Genomic DNA, 17,348 nt, shown 5'->3' on the forward strand with positions numbered 1-17,348 from the left:
GTGATTGTTTTCTGTTAGCGATCGGACTCTAAGACAGGAATTGTACCGGCACACCCGCCCCAGAATCAAGGTGGGTGAGGCTCGCAGAACGGCATTCTCCATTGGCCTCGGGTGGACGAGGTGGTAAAATTCTGGCGTATCCTCCAATGTTGCAGGAAGGAAACATGTTCACATGTGCAGACGGTGATACACCTCCCTCCGTATTGGGCAAGGTGGTTGTCAGGCCCGATAATGAGGACAAGAATCACCACTGGGTGACTGCATTCAGTGCCACCCACAATCTCAAAATTGGGCACTGCAGAATAGTTAGGCCAAGAGTTCTTTTGTTGTCGGCAGGCTTAATAACTAAGTGGGGCGGCACGGTGGTTAGCACTGCTGCCTCACAGCACCAGGGACCTGAGTTCAATCCCTGGCTTGGTTTGCAGTCTCTGCATGTGCTCTCCATGTCTGCGTGGGTTTCCTCCGGGTGCTCCGGTTTCCTCCCACAGTCCGAAAGACGTGCTGGTCAGGTGCATTGGGCATGCTAAATTCTACCCAAACAGGCACCAGAGTGTGGTGACTAGGGGATTTTCACAGTGACTTCATTGCAGTGTTAATGTAAGCCTACTTGTGACACTAATAAATAAACTTTAATGGGGCCATATATACAGTTTCTGCAATGATGTTAGCACTGGAGGTTGGCTCAATGCACAAGACCATAGTCTTTCTGGCACCTTTACAACAAGTTCAAAAGCATCTAAACCAGCACCTATGTTGTGCCAATTTGAGGCTGCTCACAATTCTGCTGTAAACAAGAGAGATTTATGACTGAAATGGAACATGGTACGGACGTTTTCTTTGTGCAGCAAGATGGGTGATTGTGAGTCAGCTGCCTCTTTATCATCTCTCCCAATATTTCATTTCTACTGAAATCAAAGAAACGGGAGGGATTGAAAAGGGGCCAGAGATTTGCAATCACCTGTTTCACACTGTCGCATAAAGTCTGTCCAACACCACCCCATGTGTTTTGCAATGGCAAAGGTGTCTCACTATTGGTTGCCAGTGAGATTTTCCAGTCCTGCTGCTGTCAATGGCTTTTCCTGTTGTTTGTACCCTCTGCCGCTGGGGAACCCGTAGTGGGGAAATCGTCATCAGCGGAACTGGAAGATCCCATTAGCAGAACATGTTGGCCAGTATTCGCCTGTATCATTCTCCACTCCTCCCCACACAAGCGCAATGCAGAGTTGTAAAGCTACCTCTACATTATTCAGATGTGGACACACCATGGTGGAGAAACTAATTTGCATAGTCCACATTATAGTCTTAGTTTGATCCACTGTGGGCACACACAGCTGTGTGCGTCACCCATGCCGCATTCTCCAATCCCATTAATAGCCCCTCAGTTTGGTCAGGAAGGCGAATGGGATGCTGGCCTTCATCGCGAGGGGGATTGAATATAAAAGTAGGGAGGTCTTGCTGCAGCTGTATAGGGCATTGGTGAGGCCGCAGCTGGAGTACTGTGTGCAGTTTTGGGCGCCGTACTTACGCAAGGATATTTTGGCCTTGGAGGGAGTGCAGAGGAGGTTTACTAGGCTGATGCCGGAGTTGAGGGGGTTGAGCTATGAGGAGAGGCTGAATAAATTAGGCTTGTACTCATTAGAGTTTAGAAGAATGAGGGGAGATCTCATTGAGACGTATAAGATGATGAATGGGATGGATAGGATAGAGGTGGAGAGACTCTTCCCGCTCAGAAAGGATAGTAGGACTAGGGGGCACAGCCTCAAGATAAAGGGGGGGCGGTTTAGAACGGAGTTGAGAAGGAGCTTCTTCACTCAAAGGGTGGTGAATCTCTGGAATTCTCTGCCCGTTGAAGTGGTGGAGGCTGCCTCGCTAAATATTTTTAAGACGCGGGTTGATGGGTTTTTGATAAGAGAGGGGATTAAGGGTTATGGGGAGAGGGCGGGAATGTGGAACTGAGCCACGACAGATCAGTCATGATCTTATTGAATGGCGGGGCAGGCTCGAAGGGCTAGTTGGCCTACTCCTGCTCCTATTTCTTATGTTCTTATGTTCTTATGTTTCAAACCCTGAAATGAGTTGAATTTTGAAAAGTATCAATGATTTTTTTTTCAAATGAGCTCTTATACTTTGTATACTTGTGCTCCTTGAACCAGGGAACCACACCTCAGAACGGAGAAATATAACTCAATAAACTGTGCCGATCTAAACAGCAGAAAGAAATTGTCCCAAGATAGCACTGAGAGAACTTTCTGCTTCCAATTGCCAGAGTCCAAACAAATTGAGAATTCAGGTGCCATCTGAAATGTATCTAAAAGAGTGAGCATTTTCAGTCTAATTTGTCTCAATGCAACAATTGGCCAACGTAATTGGTCTAATCCCACTCTGATGCCAATCTGTATCTGCCCATTCTTGTTAGTTTCATTGCAAGATCCCAATAATGACTTTTAAATCTCTGATCTGTCACGCCTTTTGAAACTGTTACCCACAAATAGCCTCACATTACTTCAACACATTTGTTCAGTATCTAACTCTGTCTTAAAAATACTCAGTGACCCTTCCTCCACTGCTCTCTGAGGAAGAGAATTCTACAGACCAATGACTCTGAGAGAGAAAAAACCCTTGTATCTGTATTAAATGGAATCCCCTTATTTTTAAATAAGTCCTCTCATTCTAATCTTTCATATAAGGGGAAACATCTTCTCAGTTTTCACTCTGTCAAGTCCCCTTAAGATCTTAAAACTTGCAATAAGATCATCTCTCATTCTTCTAAACTCCAGTAGATACAGGCCCAGCCTGGCCAACCATTCCATTCCTCGTAGGACAACGGGCCCCTGTGACCCGCCCGCCCCCCGATCCAGGTTATCTGTCAAGCCTTTTTCTATGTTAAGGCTCTGTATAGGTGTAGGTTGTTGTTCTCATGAGTATAGAAGGGCATTGAATACAGAAGTTGGGAAGTTATGTTGCAGTTGGTGAGGCTGCCCCTGAAGTATTCTGTTCAGTTTTGGTCGCCTTGCTATGGAAAAGATATTAAACTGGAGAGAGCGCAGAAGAGATTTACAAGGATGTTGTCAGGAACTCAAAGGATTGAGTTATAAGCAGAGATTGGACAGGCTAGGACTTTTTTCTTTGGACATAGGAGACTGAGGGGTGATCTTATCGAGGTGTATAAGATCATGAGAGGCATGAATAAACTGAATGCGCTCAGTCCTTTTCCCAGGGTTGGGGAATCGAGAACTAGACAGCACTGGTTTAAGTTAAGAGGGGAAAGAATTAATGGGAACCTGAGAAGCAACTTTTTTTTTTACAGTACGTATATGGAATGAGCTGCCAGAGGAAGTGGTTGAGACAGGGACATTAACAACATTTAAAAGGCATTTGGACAGATACATGAATGGGAAAGGTTTAGAAGGATATGGACCAAATACAGGCAAATGGGGTTAGTTTAGATGGGCATTTTGGTCGGCATGGACCAGTTTAGGCTGAAGATTCTATGAATGCCAAATCCCCCTTAATATTTAAATTATTCTCCAACAATGCATCATACTGCTAATATCAAAACCAGCGATGGGTAGTTTTGATATTACGACTCTCACAGTTATCAACCATTGCTAAACTCCATCCCCTGATGACATCTCTCTTAAACTAGAAGTGCTTCTTTTGTACCCAACTGCCCAAAGAGCATATTATGGCTGTGATGGACTTAGATGTACCATAACTGTAGGAGAGATGTCTCTAGACACATCCTGGTGTGGACCCACCCCAGGTTATAGATTATACTAATAATCTAACATAACGGAGCCTGTTGGCTATTGAGAAGTGCAATAAACATCGTATGGGATCAGCACTGATTAGAAAATATTTCTCCATAGATGTTAGGAACAGAAAACAGCAATTGCCAAACAGGCTTATTCAATTCAATTTAACTCCATCTAATCTTCAGCACATTGCATCTTAATGATCCCAATATCCAAAGAGCATGTAGATGCCTGTTGGCCTGTTAATAAACTTTCCTGGTCACTTCACCACATATACCCTAAAGACAAAAACTTCGACCTCTCTCCCGTTCTCACTACCTGACATTAGCATGTCTTGGGTTATAGGTGGCACAATGGCACAGTGGTTAGCACTACTGCCTCATAGCTCCAGGGGTCCAGGTTCAATTCCCAGCTTGGGTCACTGTCTGTGTGGAGTTTGTATGTTCTCCCTGTGCCCTCATGGGTTTCCTCTGCGTACTCCAATTTTCTCCCATAGTCCATAAATGTGCGGGTTGGGTGCATTGGCCATGGTAAATTGCCCCTTAGTGTCCCAGGATGTGTAGGTTAGAGGAATTAGCGGGTAAATATGTAGGGTTGCAGGGATGGGGCCTAAGTGGGATTGGTGTTGGTGCAGACTCAATGGGCCGAATGGCCTCCTTCTGCACTGTAGGGATTCTATGATTTTGCAGGTTGATACACAACCTGTTTGGCCACGTTATGAAGGTGCCTTCACTGGCCATCAAATCCTGAGGTGGGACGCTACCCACTGAGCCACAAGGCCTCCTACCTGTCTGGTAGAAGGTTGTAAAAAAATCTAAAAACTACCTTTTCCAGTTTAGAAATCAGCATTGTTGAAGGTGGAAGCAAGTGAGCTAGTTTGTTTTTGCAATCCTTGATTAATAAAGTGGCAACATACCCACACAATTGTTATTCTCATCTGCAGTGTAGCCAAAACGACAGACCAGAGATCTCGATGGAATAGGATATCTGGGTATCGAGGCTTGTTGATAGACCGAAGGTTCAGAACGTCCCGTTGGTGAAGATGCAGGGTATGTTGGGTTCGATGGTCCATTAGCCAGGACGAGTGCAGCAGTCCTTGGCAAGCACAGATATCCCCCATTGTGATTGATGCATCTCATGTCCCCTTTACAGGCATCTGGGATCGTTTGGCATTCATTAATATCTGTAGAAATTAAAACAAAAAATAGGACAATTGAGAGATCACATTGACTTTCACTCCTCATCTTTGTTGGCCAGTTGCATACAGGTGATTTTGCTTCATTGAGTCACTGAGTGTTGGTATAATGGAATCTGGCTATCCCTCTCCCCCCACTAATAGAAAATACAGCAATCATTTCACCACCAGAGTGCGGTCTGGAATCATGTTTCTTGTAAAGGGACTGTTTGATAAGTCAGCTCTGATTATGGTGCCAATTGTCTGCAACTGGAAACCCACATGCTGATAACGCAGAGTGCAGTTTTGTTATTTTTAGTGTTATCCCCTGGGGTTTCAGAATAGGGTTTAATTAGGCCGCTTGAAGAAGGGAGAGTGGTGTGACTGGGCGGAGCTAGGCTGACAGAAAGACAAGCAGGCTGTTTCTGTTTGAATGTGAAAAGAACAGCAGCTCTTTCTGTCTCCCTCTCTCTCTGGAAATTAAATCCTGGGAGAAAATAGATACGCCTTTCCAGAAGTCTGCAAAAAGACAAGAGATGTTTTCTCCTCTCTATCTCTGGAGTTCTGAAAGACAGATCTTTCACTGAAAGCAGGTGCCTGAGAGTTAGAAGATAGATATCTCTCTGCATCTCTGTCCAGAGGGGTTCTGAAGGTTTGAGGATCAGTAACCCACGTAATCCTATGTGTTTTTGCTAACCAATTCTGTTTACAACTATGGGGAGTTTTGCTTAAATTGGAGCTAGTAGAGATGGGCTAGCAGTTAAGAATTATACTTTGTCGTGTTTAAGTATTTCAACATTAATTCTTTTTGTTACAGTTAAACTGTATGGTTAAATAAAGTTTGTTTTAATAAAAATTTCCCAGTGGATCAATAAAATCATACCTGGAGTGGAATACCTTCTACTCACACTAATCATAGAGTCATAGAATCACACAGCACAGAAAAGGCCCTTCAGCCCATCGAGTCTGCACTGACAATAACCACAACTAAAGGTGCGCAAATCCCATTTTCCTGCTCTTGTCCCATATCCTTGAATGTTATGATGTTTCAATCGTTCATCCAAATATATTTTAACGGTTGTAAGGTTTCTGGCCTCCACTCCCTCCCCAGGCAGTGCATTCCACATTCCCATCACCCTGTGAGTGAAGAACTGTTTACACAACCCCCCTCTGAAACTCCTGACCCTTACCCTAAAACTATCACCCCCCCCCAACCTCGTGATTGACCCCTCAACCCAGGGGAGCATGTTAAAATCAGAAATAGTTGGGGTCTAGGCTAACTTCACATTGTAGCTTGGAGTTACTAATCTGGTCCCGAACGGTATATGATCCAGGCTGACCCTTCAGTGTAGTGCTGAGGCTGGTTTTGATTCAGATGAAGCATTAATCTAAGATCCCATGGCACTATTTCTGTGGCACTTTTCAACAATTTGAAAAAGAGTAATGGAGTTGTCCTTGTGTCTGTCAAAACCAAATATCTGCTCGTGAATCTCACTTTACCCAGGGTACATTACTCTGAGTCCCTACTTTATAACAATGATTTCAAAAGCACTTCATTGGCTGCAGAGCATCTTAGCCTATCTTGAGATCATGAAATGTCTTTATCCGTTAAACATCATAGAATCATAGAATTCTTACAGTGCTGAGGAGGCCATTTGGCCCATCAGGTCTGCACTGACTCACTGACGGAGTATCTTACCCAGGTCCTCTCCCCCACCCTATTCTGTAACCCCACACATTATCCACGGCTAATCTGTCTAACATACGCATCTTGGGAGACCAAGGGCAATTTAGCACGGCCAATTTTTCACTGGAGGAAGGTATCCGAGAGTTAGAAGATAGATATCTCTGTGCATCTCTGTCCAGAGGGGCTCTGAAGGCTTGAGGACCAGTAACCCACATAATCCTGTGTGTTTTTGCTAACCATGGTAACCTGCACATCTTTGGAGTATGGGAGCAACTAGAGCACCCAGAGGAAACCCATGCACACACGGGGAGAATGTACAAACTTCACACAGACACTAACCCAAGGCCTGAATTGAACCCGGGTCCCTGGAGCTGTGAGGCAGAAGTGCTAATCACTGTGTCAGTGTGTCACCCCCCCAGAGAGCTGGGGATAATTGAATATCTCGTGCTGCTGCTTGTCTTTTGCCATGTTTAAAAAGGTAGGCCCATTTGCATTAAAAAAAATCAGTAACAATTATTTCACTTTGATATATAATTTATCGTTGCATTTGGGATTATAGTGGGATGTGATAAAATGCTGCATAACCAAGAAGCCTCACCTCGGCATTGTCCTGTCGAACGGTCCAGTCGATATCCATCAGAGCACTGCTGGAAATGAACAGCACAAAACAATCACTTTATTGAAACAAATATTAAAATAAGCAATGCATCTTCATTTGCTGATTTGTTAGTATTCTTCAGTCCAGGTGCCGGTAAATTTTTATTATTTTCCTGGTGCAGGTCAGCTTTTTGCATCTTAATTTGGCTTGTCGTGGTTTTCCAATTTTTATTCCAATTGTGCAGTGATAATTGTTTTGCAGTTCACGGCCTCATTCAGTCAGCGAGGCAGGCCAGCTTGGGCCTCACTGTTTCCATAGTAACCGTCAACATCTTAAAAATACAGAATAGAATCCCTACAGTACAGAAGGAGGCAATTTGGCCCATCGGGTCTGCACTGTCTCGCATCTTACCCTATCCCCGTAACTCCATGTACTTACCCCACTCATCTCCCCGCACCTACACATCAGGGACAGTAAGGGGCAATTTAGCATGGCCAATCCACCTAAGCAGCACACCTTTGGACTGTGGGAGGAAACCGGAGCACCCGGAGGAAACCCACACAGAAATGGAGAGAATGTAAAAACTCCGCACAGTCACCCACAGTCTGGAATTGAACCTGGTTCGCTGGTGCTGTGAGGCAGCGGTGCTAACCATTGTGCCACCATGCCACAAAAGGACACCCATCACGGACAGTTAAGAACATAAGAACATAAGAAATAGGAGCAGGAGTAGGCCATCTAGCCCTTCGAGCCTGCCCCGCCATTCAATAAGATCATGGCTGATCTGTCATGGCTCAGTTCCACATTCCTGTCCTCTCCCCATAACCCTTAATCCCCTCTCTTATCAAAAACCCATCAACCCGCATCTTAAAAATATTTAGCGTGGCAGCCTCCACCACTTCAACGGGCAGAGAATTCCAGAGATTCACCACCCTTTGAGTGAAGAAGTTCCTTCTCAACTCCGTTCTAAACCGCCCCCCCTTTATCTTGAGGCTGTGCCCCCTAGTCCTACTATCCTTTCTGAGCGGGAAAAGTCTCTCCACCTCTATCCTATCCATCCCATTCATCATCTTATACGTCTCAATGAGATCTCCCCTCATTCTTCTAAACTCTAACGAGTACAAGCCTAGTTTATTCAGTCTCTCCTCATAGCTCAACCCCCTCAACTCCGGCATCAGCCTAGTAAACCTCCTCTGCACTCCCTCCAAGGCCAAGTCTCTGAGAGAAAAATATCTTCTCATTGCCATCTTAAATGGGAGACACCTTGGGTGGAATTTTCCCATCTCGCCCGCCATTGGAACATAGCTGGTGGGACGCAGCCCATGTAAAGGTCCTTAGGCCTCAGGCGGGATTTTCAGGCCTTGGGGAGAGCGCAGCCAGAAAATCCTACCCCTTATTTTTAACAGTGTCCCCTCATTCTAGTGTCTGTCTTATTGTGTGTATTATTTTCTGTATAGTCATTAACCCATTTATTGGTAAATGGCTTAGGACAATTTGAACCTATTTGAACATTGAATTGGAATGTGAGTGCGTAAGGTGAACGCAAACTATTGGAAGTTCCACACCTTGGTATTGTTTCTTCGTTCCAATTGACCAACAAGTTCTCATTGCCCAACTCCAATCACTATTCACCCTGTAATCCGTACAAAGTTTTACAAATTTCTACATAAAAATCAACTATTTGTCTTTTGAAAGACAGCAAACATATTATAGTAATGATCCATTTGATTCAATTTACAAACTAAACTAAAAGCTCTGATTCGGCCTCCAGCAATATCCCACCTCTGACTCCCCCATTACTCCCACCACTGACCACCCATTACTCCCACCTCTGACCCCCCCATTACTCCCACCTCTGACCCCAGCATTACTCCCACCTCTGACCCCCCCATTACTCCCACCTCTGACCACCCATTACTCCCACCTCTGACCCCCCCATTACTCCCACCTCTGACCCCCCCATTACTCCCACCTCTGACCCCCCCATTACTCCCACCTCTGACCCCCCCATTACTCCCACCTCTGACCCCCCCATTACTCCCACCTCTGACCCCAGCATTACTCCCACCTCTGACCCCCCCATTACTCCCACCTCTGACCCCCCCATTACTCCCACCTCTGACCCCCCCATTACTCCCACCTCTGACCCCCCCATTACTCCCACCTCTGACCCCAGCATTACTCCCACCTCTGACCCCCCCATTACTCCCACCTCTGACCCCCCCATTACTCCCACCTCTGACCCCAGCATTACTCCCACCTCTGACCCCCCCATTACTCCCACCTCTGACCCCCCCCATTACTCCCACCTCTGACCCCCCCCATTACTCCCACCACTGACCCCCCCATTACTCCCATCTCTGACCCCCCCCATTACTCCCACCACTGACCCCCCCATTACTCCCACCACTGACCCCCCCATTACTCCCATCTCTGACCCCCTCCATTACTCCCATCTCTGACCCCCCCATTACTCCCACCTCTGACCCCCCGATTACTCCCACCTCTGACCCCCCCCATTACTCCCACCTCTGACCCCCCCATTACTCCCACCTCTGACTCCCCCATTACTCCCACCTCTGACCCCCCCCATTACTCCCACCACTGACCCCCCCATTACTCCCACCACTGACCACCCCATTACTCCCATCTCTGACCCCCCCCATTACTCCCACCACTGACCCCCCCCCATTACTCCCACCTCTGATCCCCCCATTACTCCCACCACTGACCCCCCCCATTACTCCCACCTCTGACCCCAGCATTACTCCCACCTCTGACCCCCCCATTACTCCCACCTCTGACCCCCCCATTACTCCCACCTCTGACCCCAGCATTACTCCCACCTCTGACCCCCCCATTACTCCCACCTCTGACCCCAGCATTACTCCCACCTCTGACCCCCCCATTACTCCCACCTCTGACCCCCCCCATTACTCCCACCTCTGACCCCAGCATTACTCCCACCTCTGACCCCCCCATTACTCCCACCTCTGACCCCAGCATTACTCCCACCTCTGATCCCCCCATTACTCCCACCACTGACCCCCCCCATTACTCCCACCTCTGACCCCAGCATTACTCCCACCTCTGACCCCCCCATTACTCCCACCTCTGACTCCCCCATTACTCCCCCCACTGACCCCCCCATTACTCCCACCACTGACCCCCCCATTACTCCCACCTCTGACTCCCCCATTACTCCCACCACTGACCCCCCCATTACTCCCACCTCTGACCCCCCATTACTCCCACCTCTGACCCCCCCATTACTCCCACCTCTGATTCCCCCATTACTCCCACCTCTGACCCCCCATTACTCCCACCTCTGACCCCCATTACTCCCACCACTGACCCCCCCATTACTCCCACCTCTGACCCCCCATTACTCCCACCTCTGACCCCAGCATTACTCCCACCTCAGACCCCCCCATTACTCCCACCACTGACCCCCCCATTACTCCCACCTCTGACCCCCCCATTACTCCCACCTCTGACCCCCCCCATTACTCCCACCTCTGACCCCCCCATTACTCCCACCTCTGACCCCAGCATTACTCCCACCTCCGACCCCCCCATTACTCCCACCACTGACCCCCCCATTACTCCCACCTCTGACCCCCCCATTACTGCCACCTCTGACCCCCCCATTACTCCCACCTCTGACCCCCCCATTACTCACACCACTGACCCCCCCATTACTCCCACCTCTGACCCCCCCCATTACTCCCACCTCTGACCCCCCCATTACTCCCACCACTGACCCCCCCATTACTCCCACCTCTGACCCCCCCCATTACTCCCACCTCTGACTCCCCCATTACTCCCACCTCTGACCCCCCCATTACTCCCACCTCTGACCCCCCCATTACTCCCACCTCTGACCCCCCCATTACTCCCACCTCTGACCCCCCCATTACTCCCACCTCTGACCCCAGCATTACTCCCCCCATTACTCCCACCTCTGACCCCCCCCCATTACTCCCACCTCTGACTCCTCCATTACTCCCACCTCTGACTCCCCCATTACTCCCACCTCTGACTCCCCCATTACTCCCACCTCTGACCCCCCCATTACTCCCACCTCTGACCCCCCATTGCTCCCACCTCTGACCCCCCCATTGCTCCCACCTCTGACCCCCTCATTACTCCCACCTCTGACCCCCCCATTACTCCCACCTCTGACCCCAGCATTACTCCCACCTCTGACCCCCCCATTACTCCCACCTCTGACCCCCCCATTACTCCCACCTCTGACCCCCCCATTGCTCCCACCTCTGACCCCCTCATTACTCCCACCTCTGACCCCCCCATTACTCCCACCTCTGACCCCCCCCATTACTCCCACCTCTGACCCCACCATTGCTCCCACCTCTGACCCCCCCATTGCTCCCACCTCTGACCCCCTCATTACTCCCACCTCTGACCCCAGCATTACTCCCACCTCTGACCCCAGCATTACTCCCACCTCTGACCCCCCCATTACTCCCACCTCTGACCCCACCATTGCTCCCACCTCTGACCCCCCCATTGCTCCCACCTCTGACCCCCTCATTACTCCCACCTCTGACCCCAGCATTACTCCCACCTCTGACCCCAGCATTACTCCCACCTCTGACCCCAGCATTACTCCCACCTCTGACCCCCCCATTACTCCCACCTCTGACTCCCCCATTACTCCCACCTCTGACCCCCCCATTACTCCCACCTCTGACCCCCCCATTACTCCCACCTCTGACCCCCTCATTGCTCCCACCTCTGACCCCAGTTATGCCAAAATACTCAGTCCCTTAAGTGACCATGCATTCTTGTGTTGGTTCCTAATGCTCCATTCTTCCAAAAATTGGTATCTTTTCTTTCTGACCTAAAAGTTTATTGTTTATTTATTAGTCACAAGTAAGCTTACATTAACACTGCAATGAAGTTACTGTGAAATTCCCCTGGTCACCACACTCTGGTGCTTTATCAGGCCAATGCACCTAACCAAGTTCTTTCAGACTGTGGGAGGAAACTGGCGCACCTGGAGGAAACATACAGAGAACGTACAAACTCTGCACAGATAGTGACCAAAGCCAGGAATCGAACCTGGGTCCCTCCCGCTGTGAGGCAGCAGTGCTAACCCCTGTGCCACCGTGCCATCCCTGCATCACCTGTTCACACATGAGCACTTTAGCCCTCATGGCAACAGGATTAGACCAGCATTTCATTCCTTCCCTTGGTATAGGATCTCTTTTTCCTGAATGACATTCACTCTGTTGTGAAAAATCCTTCTAAAGTTTCCCGGTGGTAATTACCGTAAATGATACAGCTGAATCAGCCTCCTGAGCTTGCCCGTTTTGGATCAGCAGCACTGTCAGTAGCAACACGGTCAGCATCCTGCAATAGAATCAATAAGGAGAAAACAGATGATGCACTGCAATATTCATCCATTCATTCATTCCTACCAGGTACATACTTCCATGCACAACCCTGTAAAAGATTTGTTCCAATACCCTCCACGGTCATTATAGTCTCTCACAGAAACCCCACAGTGTAGAAGGAGGCCATTCGGCCCATTGATACTGCACCGACAACAATCACACCCCAATTTGCTGTAATTGCAGTGAAAATATTGAATATCACACGGGCTCTAAAGTTTTACAAGATTTATGCAATAATTGCAGATACGTAACTGTTTATCGCACAAACTCTGAAAGCCAGTGTCCTTTTCCTGTTAGACTGTATGGTTTTCTAGTTCACAAGCTCGGAGCAACAACAACTCTCATTTGTATCACACTTTTAACTTCAACATCTCAAGATTCTTAATAAACATTATCATGAACCAAGCCACAATAGTGTCATACTTGTGTCAGGCAATGACTATGTCCAACAAGGGAGATTCAAACATCTCCTCTTAATGTTCAAAGCATTACCATCATCTAATCCCCACCATCAGCAGCCTGGGCATTGAATTAGCCAGCCGCTGAATTGGACCAGTCATATAAATACCTTGATTACAAGAGGAAGTCACAGAATTGGAATTATGTGGCAAGTAACTCATCTCCTGATTCCCCAAAGCATATCCACCTTCCACAAGACACAAGTCAGGAGTGTTATGGAATATACTCCTGAATGAGTGCAGCTTCAACACACTCAAGGAGAAGTCTCGCAACAGCAGGTTAAAGTCCAACAGGTTTATTTGGAATCACAAGCTTTCAGAGCGCTGCCTCTTTATCAGGTGACTCAGCTGATGAAGGAGCAGCATTCCAAAAGCTCATGATTCCAAGCCGGCATCTCCACATCAACACTCAAGAAGCTCAACACCACTCCAGATCCTATTCACTACCTTAAGCGTTCAATCCCTTCAGCACCAATGCACAGTAGCAGCAATATTTACCATCTACTAGATGCACTGTAGCAACTTGCCTCCTTTTAGCACCTTCCAAACCTACAATCCCAACCACCATCCTTAGAAGGGCAAGACGGCAGTTACATCAACACTGTGGGTGTACCTACACCACATTGCAGCTGCTCAAGGAGGCAGCCTCACCACCACCTTCTCAAGGACAATTAGAGATGGACAATAAATGCTGAGCTTTTCAATGATGCTCACAAAAATAATAAAAAAAGAGATATTAGGAGGTTAAACAAAAGTTCAGTCAAAGGTAGGTTTTAAGATGCATCTTAAAGAAAGAAAGGGAGATAAAGAGGTTTGAGGAGGGAATTCCAGGTGGCCATACAGCCCATTTTCATTCTTGCCCCAGAATGATTCTAAATGTCACTCCCTATCCAATTGCTTCAGGGATTATCCAGCAGGTGTTGAATGTCAGGCTATTTTTGTGCAGTGTATTCAAATAAAAGGGTAGCCAGTTAACATTGTATATATTTCCCACACTAAATAGGTAAAATGCTAGATAAACTCAGTGGATCTGGCAGCTTCTGTGGAGAAAGAAATAGAGTGAAACATTTCGAATCCATATATACCTTCTGCAGAATTAAATGGTTCACTAATGTCCTTTAAGGAAGGAAATCTGCCATCTTTACCTGGTCTGGCCTAAATGTGACCCCAGAGCTACAGCAATGGGATTGACTCTCAACTGCCCTCAAGGGCAACTAGGGATGGGCAATAAATGTTGGTCAGCCAGCGAGGCTCATGTCCCATGAATATAAAAAAAACTCAGCACATTAGATGTGTTTCTCTCTCCATGGATGCCACCAGGCCAGCAGAGTTTATCCAGCTTTTCTCTGTACTGATTCCAGTTTTCCAGCATCTGCAGTATTTTGCGTTTATATTTCCTACCCTGAGTGCCTCCAAAGCGCTGGGCATCTGGAATGCTGCAGAATTTCTGACATCCACCAGTGCAAGTGTATCATAAAGAGATCTGGAACCACATTGCACCTCAGGTGTGCAGCACTTGTTGGGTGCTCCCCAGGCCCCGTCTCCTGACAGGAAAATCGTCCCGCATAACTCTTGCAACGCACAATATTCTACCTGCAAACCCATCAGCATTCGGGTTTTAAAAATAACTCAAAAAGCTTACAATTGTGACACCTCTCACCAAGAGTTCATGAGGCATTGCATTATGGCAGTAGAACTGTTTGGTGCACAGCAGGATCACACAAACAGCCATGAGGTGAATGACCTTGAAGCTTCTTAATGGAAACGCAGCTCCCTCCTCGCGAAATAGGGCCAATGGATCTTGAAAACCCACTTGAGCCACTCAGGAGGAGGATGGGATCTTAATTCAACACCTCACTGAGAGTGACAGTGCAGCGCTCCTGTAGTGATTGTATCTTTAAGGGTCAATCCACAGAGGCAGTGGCCTAGTGGTTTTGTCATTGGACTCGTAATCCAGAGACCCAGGGTAATGGCCTGGAGACCCAGGGTCAAATCCCACCACGGCAGATGGTGAAATTTGAATTCAACAAACATCTGGAATCAAAAATCTAATGATGACCTTGAAATCATTGTCAATTGTCATATAAGAACCATCTGGTTCACTAATGTTCTTACCTGGTCTGGCCTACATGCGACTCCAGACCCACAGCAATGTGGTTGACTCTTAAATGCCCTTAAGGAGGGGCAACAAATGCTGGTCCAGCCAGCGATGCTCATATCCCATCAACTAATAAAAAAAGGAAGTGTCACATGATTCAGGGAACCAATCGGGAAGCAAAGTGGGCAATGACCCTTGTTGAGCTGGGGTTTCCATTCTAGAATCTTCTTGTGAGCTGACTGGTAGCCATGGGGCTGCAAGCCTCTGTGTTATAGTTATATGTAAATAAACACTATAGTTGTTATTTTAGGTGAACTGGAATTATTACAGTTCCTCATCACTGCACCTAAGTATCCAGGGTAGACTTGACCACTGAACTTACTGGGTCAGCCACAGGAGCGCTATTAACGATACTAAGATTACCCCAACCCTCGCGCCTCACTTGGTCAGATGTTAAATAACTAGAGTCCATTTTTAACGATTTTCACACCTGTCCTAGCTCAAGGGGCAGCACAATGACACAGTGGTCAGCACTGCTGCCTCACGGTTCCAGGGACCTGGGTTCAATTCCAGTCTCGGCTGACTGTGTGGAGAGTGCACATTCTTTCTATATTTGTGTGGGTTTCCTCTGGGTGCTCCAGTTTCCTCCCACACTTGAAAAATGTGCGGGTTGGGTCGATTGGCCATGCTAAATTGCCCCTTAGTATCAAGGGGGTTATCAGGGTAAGTATGTGGGGATAGGTCTTGGGTGGGGTTATTGTTGGTACAGGCTTGATGGGCCAAATGACCTCCTCCTGCACTGTAGAGATTCTGTGATTCTAACTAATTTTTAACTGTGAGGCCCGATAGAATTCCAAAAACCCTTACCCAGAATGTGACAAAAACACTTGGCATCTTCATCTGGCGAGTAAACAAACAAAACAGCATTTCAGGCCATTGGTCAACACGAACTGATCAAGGGAATTAATGTTCAAACCAGGTAGTTAAACCCCCTGAGATTCACAATGCACTGAGTTAACTACAGGAGAGGGTGCAATTCACTGCTATGAGGGGTGTCACCTATTTGTAGCAAGCAAGCCTATTTAATAACATGTCACTTATTTACGAGTGCCTAATAAATGGGAGATAATTGTACTAATGGATTTGAGTATTCAGGTATTTCTCGGCATGAGGCAGGATTATGGAACAAGGCAGCTGCAATTGTTTAGTTACAGTAATTTACTCTAAATGTTTCCTGCAGTAATTTAATAAAAATTCCTCACTGTTTTCTTTCCCACAGAAATTGATACTGAGCTAAGTAAACACGCAAGCAACCACTACTGGCCACTGCAAACACAAATTGGGGATCTAAGCAGTTTTATGGAATTAACTCACAATCAGCTCAGTTGATTGCATTCCTGACATTGTAATTGTATCAAAATAACACATGGGTGTTGAGAACCAAGTCCTCCTGTCTGTCCTCACACTGTGGACTTACACTGGCTGCAATTAAGCAAAACCTCAATTGTAAAACGAATGGGATGCTGGCCTTCACAGCGAGGGGGATTGAATATAAAAGTAGGGAGGTCTTGCTGCGGCTGTATAGGGCATTGGTGAGGCCGCAGCTGGAGTAGTGTGTGCATTTTTGGGCGCCGCACCTGCGCAAAGATATTTTGGCCTTGGAGGGAGTGCAGAGGAGGTTTACTAGGCTGATACCGGAGTTGAGGGGGTTGAGCTATGAGGAGAGGCTGAATAAACTGGGCTTGTACTCGTTAGAGTTTAGAAGAATGAGAGGAGATCTCATTGAGACGTATAAGATGATGAATGGGATGGATAGGATAGAGGTGGAAAGACTCTTCCCGCTCAAAAAAGACAATAGGACTAGGGGGCACAGCCTCAAGATAAAAGGGGGGCAGTTTAGAACGGAGTTGAGGAGGAACTTCTTCACTCAAAGGGTGGTGAATCTCTGGAATTCTCTGCCCGTTGAAGTGGTGGAGGCTGCCTCGCTAAATATTTTTAAGACGCGGGTTGATGGGTTTTTGATAGGAGAGGGGATTAAGGGTTATGGGGAGAGGGCGGGAAAGTGGAACTGAGCAGCGACAGATCAGCCATGATCTTATTGAATGGCGGGGCAGGCTCAAAGGGCTGGATGGCCTACTCCTGCTCCTATTTCTTATGT

The 17,348-nt window shown here is 47.3% G+C and overlaps 1 protein-coding gene across 2 annotated transcripts in view; it reads right to left on the reverse strand.

Annotated features, from left to right (window-relative positions):
• fbln5 (fibulin 5) overlaps window positions 1-17,348 on the reverse strand; it is a 69,760-nt gene that overhangs the window by 44,098 nt on the left and 8,314 nt on the right. The window contains exons 2-4 of one of the 2 annotated variants that reach the window (XM_080201953.1): window positions 12,509-12,590; window positions 7,215-7,260; window positions 4,672-4,938 (exon numbers count right to left, since the gene is read on the reverse strand). In XM_080201953.1, the coding sequence (XP_080058079.1) occupies window positions 4,672-4,938; window positions 7,215-7,260; window positions 12,509-12,590 (395 nt within the window). Of the gene's footprint in view, window positions 1-4,671; window positions 4,939-7,214; window positions 7,264-12,508; window positions 12,591-17,348 lie in introns of both variants that reach the window. The other variant, XM_080201951.1, reaches the window with a different exon arrangement.

Source organism: Carcharhinus amblyrhynchos, chromosome 14 (assembly GCF_965287045.1).
Source record: "Carcharhinus amblyrhynchos chromosome 14, sCarAmb.v2.hapA, whole genome shotgun sequence".
NCBI lineage: Eukaryota > Metazoa > Chordata > Chondrichthyes > Carcharhiniformes > Carcharhinidae > Carcharhinus > Carcharhinus amblyrhynchos.